Source organism: Strix uralensis, chromosome 13, assembly GCF_047716275.1.
Source record: "Strix uralensis isolate ZFMK-TIS-50842 chromosome 13, bStrUra1, whole genome shotgun sequence".
NCBI lineage: Eukaryota > Metazoa > Chordata > Aves > Strigiformes > Strigidae > Strix > Strix uralensis.
Window position 1 is genome coordinate 8,514,884 of NC_133984.1, and position 18,369 is coordinate 8,533,252.

The window sequence follows — 18,369 nt, forward strand, 5'->3', positions numbered from 1 at the left end:
ATAGCATAATCAAGACATCTGTTCATATTCTACCATCCCCAATCATTTTACTTCCTCTGTGAAACTTAATTTATTTGGGAGTTTAAACGATCAGCACAGTATTTCTTCCACTGATAAATATTTTCTTCTCTCTCAAGATAATATCTAAATGACAGCAGGGAGACTGAAGCACATTTTGTTTAGAAATAAATTTCCTCATAGAAATACTACACTCAGTTGTTATTGAATGCATTACATTTCATTTGATGAAATTCTACTATACTCAAAACCAAATCATGTTTTATTCATTCTAGGCTTTTTTGGGGGAGAGATACCTTAAGAAATTATTCATAACCTTTTCCTCAACTTTTGCCAAGGACATTTGTCAAAGGGTAGTTTCATGTACCCAAAGTTGCAACCAAGAAATACTTTCTTCACTGACCTATTTCTCACAGAAGGCCTTGAGAGCTATGAGAAAACAAAAGGTAGGAGAGCCATCACCCTTCCCAAGCATGACAGCATTGGCCATAGTATGATACACACTACAGTCATATCCAAAACTGGACACTACCTACACTTATATAAAAAATTATAACCCATTTAAGAGAATCTCTGCATCGTTCTCACCTGGACGCATAGTAAACATCTACTGTTTAGTATAGCAGTATATAGCTATTTACTTAAAAAAATAAACCTAAATTATGTATCCTGGGTCTTTTCCAATAACATGGTTACAAGAAAACACTGATACTGTATCTAAGGTAACAAGAGTTTCTGCCTAAAGGGCTGTCCCTATTTAAAGAAGAGCACTACAGACACTCCAAAGTTACCACAAAACCTCGTACTTCCTAACAAAGTGACCATATCTATGTCCATATCCATAAGTGACCATATCCAGTTAAGGCAGGATTAGCTGGAACACACCAAGTGCTGTGGTATCAAGTTGGAATTACCTCCCCACTATGCCTAATGCTCTGGTGCACTGATTCTCCAAGGCTGTGACCTTGCAAGAGAGTCATCCTACCCCCACGGCTGATTACAAAACAAGATGCTAAGCTGCTGTCTTCTAAAGTACTAGGCTCCAGCTCCTCAGAATTCACTTTTCTTTATGTTCACAGATAGGCAATATGCAAGAGGAACAGCAACTTGGAAAACAACAAAGAAAATTATCACACAAACAAACATCACAATTTACTTTTTTCCCGTCCTTCCCACCTCAGATTCAGTTATTCTTAAGAATAAAGGAAAGAATGAGAGGAAACAATACTAACCCAGGGCAAAGCAGAGCTGTAAGCAAAACATTTGTCTTCCACTTCTCGCCTCTAAATGCTGAGGGAAAAAGTAAAAACAATTTCAAGTTCAGAACTTTTCCCAACTGTTTTGCAGTATGACAGCAAGAAGCAGATTTGTTGTCTGAGACACCAGGTCCAGTCTGCGGTTTATGTTAAGCTGAGCAATTCCAAATTTAGCCTGTTGTTTCATATTAAACAAACACGTACTTACTCTTGTACATTCTAGCAGACACGTAACCAGCTGGAGTTCCCAGTAAGACCCACAATACAACTGCACAGGTCATCAAAGCACCGCGGTTGGCAGGAGACAGAAAACCAAGGCAAGCTAGGACTAAAGAGACAAAATTCCCCTGTAACACATATCACTGTACAGGTTTATCCTTTTCACTACCAGATATTTAAATGAAGGCTATGTGCATAACCTCTCCTATATCCGCATCACAGTGACATTAGGGGTGTGGTCATGTTTTGTTCATAATAAAGCATTATTTCCACCTCATCTTTTAAATAGAAAATTTGTTGTAGCCAAAAGACTGAAAAATAAAATGCCACACAGAGATGATCAATGAACCTGAACCAAACTCCAGCTTGAAAAAGTCTGCTTCCAAAATCCTACAGTCCTCCTGTAAATATCCATGATCAATACTTACGCACGCTAAGTAACAAGAAAAGTTCAATATGTGGCATGAAGAGCATCTGAGAACAGTAGGTCTGGAGAAGCCAAAAACTTCAACAGAGCTAAGGGGTTTTTTTGTTGGGAGGGGAAGTTATTGGGCTTTTTTTAGGTTTTAGTTTGGTTTGTTTTTTGTTTTGCTTTTTTAAGGTAAAAATAAGTATGAAGACAGAAGATCTCAGAGGTATGGAGTCACTTGCTTGAAATCCCACAAAAGACTCTCAGCCACCATGACGGACAACACTTTACTCAAGAATGCACTATCTTGAAAATAAACCTCTCTACTAAAAGAAGGCTGCCTGTGTCTGAACTAATTGTAGAGGCCAGCCCAGAAATATTCTCAGAAAAGGAGTTTGTCAGTGATCTCTAGTGGGAAGTTTTGTTTTAAACAGAAAAAGGATTCCCCCCCACAATTTCTTTCTATACTATACAGGTTGCACAGTAAACTATCACAGTTAAGTTAAAGAGTTGTGTTCAACACCAAAAGACAAGCCCATCAAGAAAATTCTATTAATCTTATAGCATCATGTAATGAATAGAAAAAAAAAGCAGCTCCTCTATGAAAGGCCAAAAAATCTAATTAAAACCTGGAGAGCAGAATTTGAAAAATTCTTTTGTAATAAATACCAGTATACTTCCCAATTCTACTGTGCAGTAATAAAAGGAATGGTCATATGTTGATAACATACAATAAAACAACTTGTGACAGGTTACATCATCACATGTATATATGACTATTTATGGTAGGCTCTCATATTATCTCAATGCTGTCTCTGCATTATTCCATTGGCGTGCATTTGTGCTCTTATTTCTGCATGGCTGCAGGCTGTTGTGTCAAATGTATTAGACAAAGTGTTCCAAGAACATTAAAGCTTTGATTACATGTCTTTGAACTTGCATTACTGGATCCTTGGATAATTTACACCGCGACAAACTGTTTTTGTTTTCTAAAAAGAAACTTGTAACAAGGAATCTTCATTTCTGCAATCATGAAGAATCTGAATTAGCCCAGATATCACAACATTTTGAATGACACCACTTAAAACAGTGTTACTGAAGTCGTCTAGATTATTGTTATGAAACAGCATTAATATTTTACTAAAGGAAAGACTTTATTTCCAAAAGAAGGCTTCTATCAATTGTTTCTTACACTATTACACTAAAAACACATCGCCTTAATAAAGTTACTTACATAAAGTAATAAATGTCATAATGAAAATTTGCGTTCCTTGGCCCAAAAAGACAGACAGTAACATTCCCTTTCTTGGGGGTCTAAACACATCTCCGTGAACCAGCTTCCATCCAAATTCCTCTTGGGCATCTTCCTGTATAAAATCAACAATATCTTTAGCAAAGATACATAATGCAGTAGTGAATTAATACAAACAAGATGCAAAATACATATTTAAAGTTGGATCTAAACTGCAAGTTCATCAAAAGACAGACTAATTGCATGTGATTCATCACTCATTGATTTTATAACCCTCTAATGGTTCAGTGAAAGAAAAAGGCAGGATTTATCAAGAAAATACTCACCTCTTAAAGCAAGAAGAAACAAAATGTAATTAGCCAAACCATATAACATCATTCTAAATTTAAAACTAAACCAAAGCATTCCATTTAATTTAACTTAGATTATAACATTCCAATCTAGTTCAAGCATTTATCTTTTTTTGCTTTCATTACAAAACACTCGGTCTCAATGACAATACTGGAAAAGAATGAAGTGGTCCCAGTACTCCAGAAGAAAGTTTGCTCCCTAGAATCACTAGGGGCAAGTACTCTTTGTCCCACTGCCAGAGGTGAACGGATGGATGGCACAAGAGGGATGCTCAGTCCAGTGGCTCTAAGGAACCACTGCTGAAGAATAAAACTTTTCAGTGAAGTCACTTAAAACAAACACCTCCCCTCACAAAAAAGCCCAAACCCACAGGACCACAAATAACCAACATCTCAAGAGACCACTCTCTTCCTCACAAAATGAAAAGCTACAGGTTTCATTCAACCTACGAGTACTGAGTTTAGTTCAAGGGACTGTTTACCACCAGCACACAAAAAAACAGGGTAGAAAGAATACAGACCAAACTGGCAAATGATATAGAGCATCTTAACTTGCAACAGATTATGTCTTTTTTTTTTTTTTTTACCCTGGAAGATTATCTTTGCCTTCCCCATACTGATACCTCTGCTTGTGTTTGTTGGATAGAAATGACTCTCAGAAATGTGGAATACAAAAATTGAAAGCTATTAAACACAAGATAACTCTTTATAAAAAAACCAAACAACTACACCTGCAAATAAAATGATACAAGGTATCTAGAATTCCAACACATCAGTAAAGAAAGGTTTGTTTGGTTAAAGAAGCATAAAGACCATGCTTTCCTGTAAGTCTGAACTTGAACTAATTGTGATGATGATGATGAGAAAGTTGAGGTAAGACAGAAGAAAGACTTCTCCCAAGTAGTTGTAAGGAATGAAAGAACTTAAGAGGTTAGCATCTGAAGGAAATCTTTATCTGTTTTCAGAATGGTGAACACTAAGCAGAAATAAATGTTTAGTACTTTAGTTCCTGACAGAACAAGGAAAATGTATATCTTTGCAATGGCTGGTATTAGATTTCTTATCGACACCTGATCTGGCCAATGCACTCAAAAGACACCCTCTGGTTCAATTATGAACTTTACAACACATAGCTACATGGTAAGTACCTTGGTTTAAGAAAAATAAAGAGAAATCAAGCTTGGCAGATTGAAACCCCTGAGTGATCTTGTATGGGCCTATAGGCCAGAATGTGCATCTCAAAGCTGGATTTTTAATAAAATTCTTTCATTACAGGCCAATTAGCTATGAGTCAGCATTTTCCACACTTTTCTTTAAAGAATTCAGCACTATTTTATATTGCTAACCTTTACCGTTCAAAGATGAGGATAAGAATTGTACAACTAATCCAAGAAGAAAGCTACACTTCATAGTTACAAATAAATTTTTGAGGCACATCTAAAAAGATAGTTTTGAATCTTGGCCAATATGCTAAAAATTACACTAAATTAAAAATTTGCAGCATTCCTCATGTTATCCATTAATTTAGCTTAGTTCTCAGAATATTCTAACAAAGATTTAAGTCTCCTACACTCAAGTAGTCACGATCAAAGAGGACAACAGTTACCTCTCACTGTTGAAAAGATATTGACATGAATTCTCTTAAATTCAGTTCAGGAATCTATTTCTAAACACTTCATTAATGTATGTCTCACTAAATCTACATCACACTAAAAACCAGTTGGTATTAGCTGAATGTTAAATGTGCATACTAAGACCACAATCAGTGGCTTGTGCATCGATCTCTTTTCAAGTAGAACCACCAATATTCCCTAAGCATGAGATACTAATTTGCTTCACTGCAGCTTCCTCAGGTCCTCTTTTGCACAATCATTTCACACCTTTTTAAATCAGTTCCTTGAAATTTAACAGATCTTTAAGTCTCTTACAACTGGCAAGAAAATAAAAAAGTGTGGGTTTTTGAAAGTCACACCTATCCCTGCTGTTATCCATAAAAACTAATCAAGCTTCTACAAGCCTTGCTCTATCACATTAAGAACAACCAACTAATAAAGACAACACTGTATAAGATATTGAACATAATTTAATTGAGAGATCAAACAAGAGCTTCACAAAAACTATCAGTTAAAGGATGTGGAAAATTCTTCCACTTTAATTACTGTCTGGATTTGCATTAACAAAAGATATTAAATATCAAAACCACAAAGAAGAATAAAAGTACTTTCAGATGTTTTAGTTCCAATATGAAACATTTTTGTGCATTTTAAAGTATTTCTTTATCCAGATACACAGCAGTAACAGTGAAAATTCAAACCTTTGTAGTATCTGACATTATTTCTCACCTTTGGCTTGCAGATACCACTTTTACCAATGAGAAAGAGTAATTTTTACTCAGCCTTTCACTCACCATCAGTTATATTCTCTTCCATCATGGTAGCAAGCCACTACAGGGACCTGCCCCTTTCCCTTTTTAAGGAGTACATATTTCAAAAGAACTCGCAACGGGTTCAGTTGGATGGCAATAAGCTTCAGTCGTTATATTAAGTCAGATAAACCAGCTTTACTTTGACACAGTGATCACCAGGAGAATTGTATTTAAACAACAAAAAATCATTTATATACACACCAAGTAGTTCTAGCAGTTAGAAATCAGAAGTCGTGTTGCACATGAATGGCAGTATTACGATCTCCTAACTGGAGACAGAGTACGTGATTCCACCACACTTTCTAGCCACAGACAAAAGGCACCATCAATTTGTATTAGTCTATGTAGATCAGAATCTCTTCCATAACATTTAGCAAGACAACTACTGAATCTCACACTAATTTCACTCCATTATTAGCTGTTGATTTAATTTTTGACCATTTCTGCAATAGTTACCTGATACAGGTTGTGTTTGTGGGTTTTTTTTTTTTTAAATACATCACTTTATGAAGTTGTATAGCATCATACTTCTCATGAAATTTAGAACACAAACTTTCCAAATTTCACAAGTCACATGCTAGCAGGCTTGCTTACTATAAAGAAATACCATGTTGGAAATGGGAAAATTACAGCAGCCGAGCTTCCTAATGCAGCTTCATTACAAATGGGGACAATAGCTCACTGCAGTAGTTTTATCCCTGATGTCCTGAAGAGGGGGAAAAGAGTCATCAATAAAAATAACTGTTCTCTTCACAAGTTTGGTTGTTCAGACTATAAAACACATTTTTAGGTAGAAAATATGCTAACGTGGGTAGCAAAGTCTTTGCTTCTGTGCTACAAATGTCTCTGCAACAGATACAAGCACAGGTCCTGTGCTAAGGCCACATAACGTGACTCAAAACAGGGCTGCATTGACGCAGAATCTTACATACAAATCCAGGTTGCCAGAGTCACAGAATCACTCAACAGCTGATGCAGGAAGGGACCTCTGGAGGTCGTCTTGTCCAACCTCCCTGCTCAAGCAGGGCCACCTAAAGCAGGTTACCCAGAACCATGTCCAGATGGCTTGAGTATCTCCAAGGATGGAGATTTCATAAATAACACACTGACTGCTTAGGTCAGTGTCATACCACCAGCTACATGTCCAGACTGACTCCATAATGCAACAACAGGACTCAGGAGCAATGGCCACATCTTGATGGTGAACCAACATCAGAACACTTTTCAATGTCTGCACTATGTCTTGTGGCTGTTGGTATACTGTGGAAGTACTTATTAAAAAAATAAAAGAGGTTTTCCTTGGAATAAAGCAACTTATATTTCAAATACGAGTTTCTTCACTACCAAAAAGTTTCTGTGATTCATTCCACATACTTCTAAAACCTGAAGTTTGTCCTTACATACTGCAAGTTCACTGCAATGACACTAGAAAAGCAAAACTCTCACATCTGTCCACGTATTGCTGCTGTTAGAAAAGATGAAACAGCAATGAAGCTATTTTTAACTCCCAGATATATTAGTACATATCAAATTCTTGGTAGTTATATATCTCTTTAGATTGTATTCAAAACTAATCGATAGAAACGACTATCACCAGAAAAATGTGCTCACGTAAAAGCTGTAAATCTTACTCACAGAAGAGTCAATCTGGTTGTATCTTGCAATGTCTTTATGAAGAGTCCTCAGAATGATCATAGCCACCATGCCAGATAAGAAGAGAACAATTACCAGGGAATTCATTATACTGTAGATAAAGAAAAAGTCAAACTTTCAATCCACTTACTCAGGTTTCAGGACATGCACTCCAATTCATACCACATGTACAGCTCAAGTCTGAGGAACAGCCTTAGATATTCCAACTTTAAGTCATTCAGACCTTTTAGTATTTTCCCACCCAGAGAAGATAAACTGTTTTAAATTGTGTACCCTTATGATTTCTTAGGGGACAGAAGTGAGAATAGTATTTTATGATATATGCTTAATTCTCAAGATAGTTACATATTGCTTTTATTTTCCTCCTCATATAGCTCAGAAGTTATTTCCCTAGTGAAACACCTACAGCTCTTAAAGCAGACTTTGTCAAGGTTTTATATCTATCAACCAATGAAACCTGCATCATGCCATTTAATATTTTGTAGATAAGCCTTTTCAAACACTTTATATTGCAAAACGCTAACATTTCAACATAAATTATATACTTCACATCATTTGCGTGGTAGAGGGAAATAAGTAAGAGCTTTTCATATACATCTTTTACTCGTTAAAAAAAGCCCTTCTTTTTACTGTAAGCAGCTGCTGAGTACAAAACACGCAGTACACATATGTACCTCTTACTTGGCGTTACAGAAAGCCAGACAGTAACAGTAAGAACACTGCAGAGCAGCAATGTCTCAAAAGTTCTGTAGAAGGGAGATGCTAAAGTAAAACGATGGAAGCTGCTTTCCTTTTGGACACTAATGGTGCATTCCTTTGCTGAAATGCAATACTACAGTTGCTCCCAAGAGATGGAAGACTGATAAAAGTTACTTCACATATAAAACCAAGAAAGTTTCTTGCCTGAAAACTAACAGACTTTGTTCTACCACAGCAGAAGTTATATATCCCTAGAAGCACAAATAAGAAATCTTTGTGCTCCCCTGCAAGGTTAATTCACTGACAAAACACAATTTCTTACCTAAACCACTGGATGTTTGTATGTGGCATGGACTCCAAAATGTAGTCCCATCTGGAAGCCCACTTAATATTATTCTTTTCCTATGAAGAAATTAAATACCAATTAATAGAAACAAGTACAAGTTTGTTGCAGTCTCTGAGAAGGAATAAGCACATCAAATCTCTTCCACAAACCTTCCATTCAGCACTAATATCTAAACTTTGAGCCTCTCAGAGAGTATCTTGTTTATTGAAATCCCCTATCCACATCATCTACCTCCAAGTGAGGCTTCACCAAGCCTCATCTTTCCATGATTCAGTATATAGCTGCTGGCAGCTCCCAAATGCATGCTGAAAAACAACCATGCCATCACTACAACATACTCCCAGCATAGCACACTGATCTTGAAACTTCAACTGTGTTTAACATACTCCACCAGTATGCTTCTAGTTTCCCCTGGATTTTTTCTCTCTTGTCATTTTTTATGTATTTAGCAGAGGCTTCCTCACTCTCTGCCACAATGCTGTCTCATACAGGCTATTTTCCACTCTAATTCCTGACAGACAACTTTCAGTTCCGGATATCCCCATGAAGGATTTAAGAAGAAACCATTCAGCAACTTTCATCTTCGAAAGACACTTTTATTCTCCCTTGTCTCCTACTCTAAACCATGTATTGCTGCAAGAGCTGTACAACTGATGATTCTTTCTGACACCCAAGCCTTGTCCTCCACAGCTTGTCTCATGGACTGTACACCTGCCGTCCTGCTACCAAATTCTATCTCCTGACTGCCATGAAGTTCTGCTGAACTTCTCTGTTTATTCACCAGCTAGTAAGTTTGTAGTTAATTTGCAAAATTTAGACTATGTCTCCAGCCTAGAATTTTTACGTTCTGTTTCTTGCTCTGGATTGAGAACATGTAATAGTGAAGAACTGCACCAACACAACAAGGTGGCTGAAGTTGCCAGAAGTTATTCTTTATCAGCCCAGTGAGTAGTTGATGAGTAATTCACAACTAGTTGGGACAGTTTCAGAAGTGCAGGTCTAAAGTTTGTTACTGGAGTACCAAACTGCTCACATGCTTACATTTTCCTACGCTTGTGTACTAAACATTAGCCACAGGATGCATATCCTTTTCACATACACAGAACTGAATACCTTGCCCATTTCAATGAATTAAAGCAGACACCATTGCTCCCTCAGCAGAAGTCAGCTGCCATGTTAGAAAGGGCCGTAATATATTCAGGCTTACTGAAACGAATGTTCCTCTATTTAAAAATACTTTTCACTGATAAATACTTCCCTTTTAAGTTATTTTGAAACTACTAATAAAAAGTAAAACACATCAGGTATTATTTAAACCAAGGCTAACAGATAATGGAGAAAACAAGCAGTTTTGCAGGGCCCAGCGATTGAGACGTGCCGAGTGCCATCTGCTGGAAGCGCCTAAACCCAGAGCAGCTGAGCCTCGCCTGCTCCACGCCCGAGAAAAGGGGAGTAGGTAGCCCAAATGCCTAACACATAGCGTGAATAACCAGACAAAGCTCATACCGCAATTCTAAATTGCAATTTATCATCAAGATTTAAACATAAATGTTAATAGACAGGAGGCTCATTCATGTGGCAAAATTAGAGAGTCTAAGGAGGATGGCGTGTCTCCAGGGAAAAGTAACAGGATATAGAGCCTTGCACCTCAAGGTCATTGGTTCAAATCAAATTCAATTTGGTGGAATGAAAGCTGTTATCATATGACGGTTGCTTGACTGCCCATACAAAATAAGCTGGTGGTCTCAAGCCAAATCCTGCAAGATTGGTGTCTTACATGAGGAAACAACCATGCTTTTGGGACAGACTGGAACCAGGGTACCAAGGTTAGAAGGAGCTTGAATCAAATTGTTCTCACCCCCACAGGAGGCTCACTTTCCATGCTTGGGTAAAGACTCAGTTGCAAGAAAGCCTAATTTCCTCCTGTCTAAGTCGTAACAGGCTGAATAAAGCATTAGTAAACATGAGAGTATTAACTCTAAAAATAAATGGCCACCTATGCAAAAAAAAGCTATTGAATAAAAGCAATACAAAATGAGACAAAACCTGCAATTTCACCAAAAAAAAAAGAAATCAGCTTTACAATAAGCTAAAAATCAACATTTAACACAAAGTGTCTCCAAATACAATATAAACATTTCTTCAACGTGAGACTCTCAGTATTCTGCCTGAACTCTGAAAACAGAGCACACTCAAGGAAGACAACTCTTGCAGTTTTTCAATCTACTACCTTTCTGTTAGTAATAAAACAGGGAAAGAAAAAAGTCTTTATTAACATTCCAAGTGTCACTTAAACTACAGTAACAGAAAAGTAACAGGTTTTGGGAAAACTGCTTCACAAGAAGACCACAATATCTTATGGTATTTACACTGCTTTAATCCAGTTATGGCTATTAGCAAATTAGCCAGTTGTTTTGATTTCATTCTTTAGGGGAATTACATATTCATGTAACAGATTCAATACTTACTTCAAATGTCACAGAGTAAGTGTAGATCAAATTCAGTTTATTGGTGAATTCTCCAGGAATCTCCATAGGTGGACCTTCACAACTTAAGTTGTTCTCATCTGTATGTTTGTAGCTAAGGGGAAGAAAAAAAGTTAAATAAAAGTGCATATGCTCTACAGGATGATTTTTTACAAATTCTTTTCTAAGGTAATTAAACAAATTTTTATTCAAAAAAACAAAACAAAAACAAAACCAAGGAGAGCTGTGTATATCATTTTGTACCAGCTATTCAACTTCTTTGAGGACTTGCTTTTCTGTTCTTCCACCAACAAAGGTCAAAGACCTTAAAATGTATGTTATTAATACTCATGCCTGTAGCTAGAGATAACATGAGAAAAATAAAATCATGTTTTTAATTAGGTATCATTATTCAGAATTTCTGTAACAGCCTTAAAGGCACACCAGAACTGAGTATTAGTTCTCAGGAGCATTTGCGGTGAGAGCTAAAAACCCCACAGGAAACCCCCTAGGGATTTGGGTCTTGGATCACTATCCTACATTCAGTTAGTATCTGTTCACACTTCAGGCATTGCATTTGAGAACATTACAGGTAAAGCTGTTTGCTAAGCATGTGGGAGATGAGAACTGCAGATCTCTAAAGGTTATGGGATGTCATTTCACCTAGCCACTTTTCTGCTATGATCAGAATGAAGTCCTAGTCCTAAACTAAAACGGTGCTTGGTTAACCAGGCTGCGAAGTCTGGAGATCTTTACCTGCTAAGATGGTAAGTTTTAACACAAAATACCCCTCCTCTGCCTTCATACCTCCCTTCTACATTTTAACAAGACTGCATTAGTGGTGAGGGACTTAACCTCAGTGTGTGCTTGTCAGTAAGGAAAACAGAGAACTTCTTAGCAATCTCCCACAGGTTCTTCACCTGCCCTCAAGTTTCATTGGGGGAAGGGTGTTTATTTTATTTTGGTGGATTTGGGAGGTGGTTTTTTTTTTAATTACTTTTTTTTTTTTTTAAACACTGGGGCAAAAGAAATCCCCCTCTACTCTCATGAGACCTCCCTTGCAGTGCTGTGTCCAGCTCTGCGGCCTCCAACATCAGAAGGACATGGACCCACTTGAGAGGGTCTGGAGGCCATGAAGATGATTGGGGGCTGGAGCACCTCCCCTGTGAGGACAGGCTGAGAGACTTGGGGTTGTTTAGCCTGGAGAAGAGAAGGCTCCAGGGAGACCTTACAGCAGCCTGCCAGTACTTCAGGCAGGCTACAGAAAAGATGGGGAGTAGGGTTGGAACTAGATGGATCTTTAAGGTCCCTTCCAACCCACACCATCCAACGATGATGATGATTCTATTATGAAATGACTGTGGGAACCCTTCCATTCCTATACAAGTTGTCTAATTTCACCTCTCATCAGTCTTGTGTACTCTGAAAAATATAGAACAACTCAGAACACTCTACATTCTAAAATTCAAATACGCATACCCTTCTCTGCAGTACCTTAGAAGTGCTGCAGCTATAGAAGCACAAAGTCCAAGCAAACCTTAAGGTTTCTTTAATTCATTCCTGTGAACCTCCTCCAACACTGGAAAATAGCTTCCCTCTCATACTGTCTTGGGCAACTTGTATTTACCTAATTTAGATAAACAATTCTACCCTACATACATTATTATATGTCAACAACTAAGTGAAGCCACAAGATAATAAAAACTTTCATGAAAGGCCTAGGTTGCTCCAACCACAAATCAGTAGAACTTCAAGGTTGAAGCAAAACACCAAGCAAAACACCAGATCAGAGAGTGACAAAATTAACATTATGCGCAACCGACCTGTGCCCCCTTGTGGTCTGCGCTACTGGTGAAAAGACAAATTCTCATTTTTCAACCATTCAGGATGCAACTTATAAATGGAGAAGGTTGGTAAAAACTTCCTGTTACCACCTCAGAGCACATGTAAATGGAAGGAATAAACTTGCATAGCAAGTATAACTCCCTAAAAACACACTATACCATTGCCACAGAAAAAACAAGTATATCTGAGTCATGCTGCACCATACATGTCTACGACTTGAGAAAATGTGGTAGCGTAATTTAAGAATGTACTTAATCTCTGTAGAAAAGAGGGAAGAGCTTAGCTAAAAAAAAAGCAACCTACTTTGAAATCTTATAAATGGGACTGCAGTTTTCAAATATAGGTAAATACGAATTGTGCATGAACAGACTGACGAGAGGCCAAAGTAGTCGCTTCAGTCTGTTTCTGACCTCTGAACTGTTGCGTCTCCTCTCTGGTCAACACAGAAACTAAGAAGCTACTGTTTAAGAAAATAAGTTAGTCTTCTTAGGAAATCAGTCATCATCTGTTGTTCTGAATACCAGTATTAACTTGATATTTACTTATACCTCCATATCCAAACCAACACAGAAGAAAGTACACCTGCACAAATACTATGTATTCAGACAAAGTATATTTGGGAGGCAATGCAGCACTAATAAGAGAGAAGACATGGGAAACCATCACACAGTTAAAGGATGTTTCTCAGAGTATCTGAAAACATGTCTTTTAAAAGAAAGTAATGCACACCCAGCTGCAAATCAATAAAAACATGAGAAAGTTTCTATTGTTTGTGTCAGGTTCTAGAAGTCTGCATAAGCAGTTTATCCATCAGGAGGGACTTTGGGGAACATTTTGAAAGCAAAGCTAAATGACATTTAGAGTCATGGAACTGCTCTTTGTTCCAGCCATGAACCTGTATACTGAAAGCTTTACCAGAAGTCAGAATAACCAGTTCCTCAGAAATTACTAACACCATTTCTAAGTTTGCAGCTACTGTTAGAGGACTCCCTAGTAGTAGAACTGGCTGCTTTAATGCATAATTACCTTTGCGGTCTCAGTCTCGCCATCACCAGTCTTGCACCAGGCCAGTTTTCATCCTTCCCACTATGGTACATGATTGTTATGTCAACGTGGTTGAAGAGGTAGAAAGTGTTCTTCTTGTTAAACTCTGACTACAAGAGATCATGAAGAGATTGAGAAATTTCTCCAACAGGAGAGGGCGCAAGCAGTCAAGAACTTTAAAATGAGACAACTGTCCAATGAAGGAGCGAGGAAAAAAGGGAAATACTTCAACATTCACCTTTTTTTAATATACCTATACAAAATATTTATTTTCTTCTCTATATTCTATTATACAAATAGAAACCAACTAAAGTATCACATCTGTGTTACTAGTAAAATTTAAATGTATTCGACACCATTTTTGTATTTAGCACAAAAGGCTGCCAAAACAGGTTCAAAGATGTAGTTATTCAAAGTACAAGTAATTCAGATTCACGATTTCCCCCACCACCACAGTCTTCTTGGTAGACGCTCCAGCTACCACAGCTTACAAACCAGGTTCTGCTTCAAAAAACTACCTTTAACCTTCAGTAGTTATTCTGCTTTGTCATCACTATCCTTTCAGACTTTGAAATTATGAGGAATTATATAAAGCTCAGACGATACCAGAGTCAATTAAGTTGACATGGATTTTCTTTTCTCCTCAACATTGTCATTGTTTAAAAAACTTTAAATTTAATTAGTGGACCAGGGTGACAGACTGCTAGTTGAGTTTCCAAGTAAAAAAAAAAAAAAACCGAAAAAAAACCCCAAAAAAACAACCAACCTTTATTTTTTGTATATATTAGCCAATTTCCAATTGCCATACAACTTCCACCCCTTGCCTGCTCCCAGCAAAATATGAAGGTATCTTGCGTTAAACTTATCTGGATTCCTCTTCTTTCACTATGATCAAGATTCCCATCGGGAGAAGACCAGAATCATACCTGTGTCATACTATAAACCCATCTTTAGGTACCTGTTTCCTCCATTCCAAAGCAGCAGTTAAAGTGACAATATAGCTCACCAGTTGCATAAATGCAAGGACAAACTGTAGTTATTCATGATAACAACCCCTTTCCTGCACTCATTTCCAAAGAGGTAATTATGTCTGCTGGAATAGATATTTGGCTATACTTCTAAAAGAGGATGACATTCCTCAGCTCAGCCCAGAGATTACAGTCATATCCACAGTGCTACATCCTTATTTACCCATGTAACAACCATCCCTCCAGCGTTACACTATGCAACATTCTCATCACGATTAGCATTCACAGACTAAAATTGATGCAGGGTATGACAACTATGCTGGCAGAGTACACACCACAGCTAGCACACACGATCTGCACAGCACTTCATGGGTACACAGTACAGGTTCCCTAAACAATCACTAGGAAATTCAATCATCGATGCCTATGTATGAAAGCCTCCTCATAAAAAAAACAACTTTTCATCCAAGTTGCTGACTTTGCTACAACCATTTTCTGTGTACCAGATAGCTTCCAACACAACATACACCAATAAAAACAACGTCACATACAAAGTAATAAAGTTGAACACCTAACTGGGACAGGTTATTCAATTCACAGACCATTCTGAATAGTCTAGGGAGCCTGAGGAGTAACCGAGTTGGAAGGTGACTGTAGACAGAGTAAACTGAACGTGCACAGTAAGTGCATCGCTTCCAAGAAGCATCAGACCTGCTGAATACAAATAAATTGACTGCACTGCATACAAGCAGTATGTCATACGGCAGAGCAGAGTCACAACAGACAGCATCTCAGTGAGGGGAGTGTGGTCCCTCACCCCAGGAGAGATAAAACTGTGTCACTATTATCTGTAACTGTACTAGTTCAACATGAAACTCCCAGGATGACTGACACATTTTAAACTGTTGTCAATATAATTCTTTCCCTATCACAGCTGTGTTTGTTATCTTCCAGCCATCTGGGAAAACCCTGACACATATAACTTGTAAACTGTGCTAGACATAACTTTTGCAACTAGAACACAGTGCTCATTTCTAGGTCTTCACTAGAAAGCTTCTATCTGATATTGATAAATGAAGGTCTTGCACACAAATACAACATGGGTGAAGAATTGATAGGTACAAGGATGGATACACCTGAAGTTTCAGAGCAAAAACTCAATTTTCTAAGGCTTTTAAACACCAATACTGTTGTTTTATAGCTTTATCTATATTGATCAAAAGACATATATGAACTTTTTTTTTGGACAATTGTATCAGTGAGACGCTCCACACAGAAGCAGCATTCTGCTTTGTCAATGCCTACATTCTGAACATTAAACATGTTTACAAGGGTATCTGTTCTTTCTCAGGAAAAGAAAGCTTAAAAATAAAACTGTAAATGAAATTACATCTGCTATACTAACGAAAAAATTTCCACCGCTTACATTTATAACACAAGCATCTTTAACTCTACCATCTGGAGTAACAAAACATCCTATCGGAAATCCTGGATTACAGTATTTTTGTCCATCTTCCACATCATAGCACCACGTCACAGGCATGTTATCGATAATCCTAGACAGAAATCAAAGAATATGTCCTCAGAAAGGGATGCACCTTATTTTACATTGACATTTAACATTCACGTAATGCACATAGTTTTCAGTAGCACCCACAAGATGCACAGTAGAGGACAACTATCACATAGAAAGAAAAAAGCAACCACTTATAACATAGATAACAATGTGAAAAAAGCAGAAAAAAACCCCCAACCTCAAGCACATATCTCAGCTTACCAGTGATGCTGATAATTCAACTGCATTCCTTTCTTCAAAAAAGACAGTTTGGATTTATCAGCACTATTTCCTGGGTCATACGATCTTGTACAAACCTTCTTGCATGTTTCTTGTTTTTTAAAAGTGAACTGTTAAAAAAGCACATAAAAAGAGTAATTTCAGTTTTTCTTCAAAAAAATCTAATTTTAGAGTCTTTTTTTTTTCAGGTACAGCTGACATTTTTGAGATGCTTCGCTTTCTTGCTATAAGAGTTTCTAAAACCAGAATTTCCTGTACAACAGCTTTAACCTAAATGTCAAGATTTATGTATTAGCAGCACCAACAATCCCTTTCACATTGCTAAAAATCTCTTCAGTAGCCCAGATAAGCTACCTCCAGATAAACCCTGAGGACTGAAATCTGAAAATTAGTAGAAAAGGTATTGCTTTTCTCTTTTACCAGTCTGGTTTATTTTGGTAATTTCATCATCTGCTAAAACAGGTTCTTAACTACACCCTTTCTGAATGTTTCATGTTAATTTTAGCTGTGTTTCCCCATGAGGACTAAGTTATTAGACAAGGCTGCCAAAAATGCAACAAGTTGCACAACATAAAAGCTTCAAGTGCAGATACCTCCTAAAACAAATATGCTCACATTTGTGTATCAAACTTCTATTCTGACCCAGTTAGTATTTACCTGTTAGTGAGCTAACACATTCAAAACATGACTGAAAATTCTAACTTTATCAAGGCCTAAGTGCTAACAAATCACAGCATTTTCTAATTACTGTAGCATGCAGCCATTTCAAACAAGTAATTGTTATAATACTTAAATCTATTCAGTGGGTATCCACCCCAAATGACCCATTATGCTACATATTTAAAAGCTTCTTGTGGCCAGAAGTCAGAAGACTTAAAATTACACTAGTTCAGAGTCAAAAGAGACTTCTAGAAGCAGTTTACACGAGGGAGGAGGCATCACCTCCTTAACAGTACTATGAAAAGATGTGACTAGGTCCCTAATGACCGAGCAGCAGCAGACTGGGAAACTCTGCTGCCTCTTTTGCTCACAGGGATTTGGATTATCTAGCAACCTTCACACACAAACATAGTCCAGTTTTCAGTTTCACCAGCAAATCCCATCTGGAAACTGCACTTGAACAGTACACAGCTTTCAAGCATTAAGAGCCAGTGTTTGACCGTATCTCGACTGCTAATAATTTTCCCAAGTTGATTGTACACCTTTTTAGCAATGACCAAATGTAGCATGTCTAACACAGGGCAGGAGACAGAAAAATATTACATACTTAGTCTATAAAATACCTCCATATATTTATTTTACAGAAGGTTTCAAGTGACATGCATCAACAATGAAAAATTTGGTTTTAGACAACAGATGTTAAGTCTGTACAAGCAAGGAAAAGCAGGAAGTGAGCCCCAACTGGACTTCCCCTTCCCACTCTGGAAGTTGCCCAATACTACAAGTATATGAAACAGTTCCTGAACCACCAGTTCCAATACTACATTTAAAAAAATAATGATTTCAGATCACCTAACACACTATACACCCAGCTGCTAAAGAACTGCTTAAGATACAGTTTCTGGACTTGTCTACCACAGAGGAACAGGAAAGAAGAGTGATGACTGGATCAGCTGTCTAACTTT

At 37.5% G+C, this 18,369-nt stretch overlaps 1 protein-coding gene across 1 annotated transcript in view; it reads right to left on the bottom strand.

Annotated features, from left to right (window-relative positions):
• LOC141949066 (transmembrane 9 superfamily member 2-like) overlaps positions 1-18,369 on the bottom strand; it is a 32,796-nt gene that overhangs the window by 11,986 nt on the left and 2,441 nt on the right. Inside the window, exons 4-12 of the mRNA XM_074882242.1 lie at positions 16,727-16,854; positions 16,376-16,505; positions 13,964-14,091; positions 11,096-11,207; positions 8,604-8,683; positions 7,565-7,673; positions 3,137-3,269; positions 1,483-1,602; positions 1,251-1,308 (exon numbers count right to left, since the gene is read on the bottom strand). Coding sequence (XP_074738343.1) covers positions 1,251-1,308; positions 1,483-1,602; positions 3,137-3,269; positions 7,565-7,673; positions 8,604-8,683; positions 11,096-11,207; positions 13,964-14,091; positions 16,376-16,505; positions 16,727-16,854 — 998 coding nt within the window. The remainder of the gene's footprint in view (positions 1-1,250; positions 1,309-1,482; positions 1,603-3,136; positions 3,270-7,564; positions 7,674-8,603; positions 8,684-11,095; positions 11,208-13,963; positions 14,092-16,375; positions 16,506-16,726; positions 16,855-18,369) is intronic.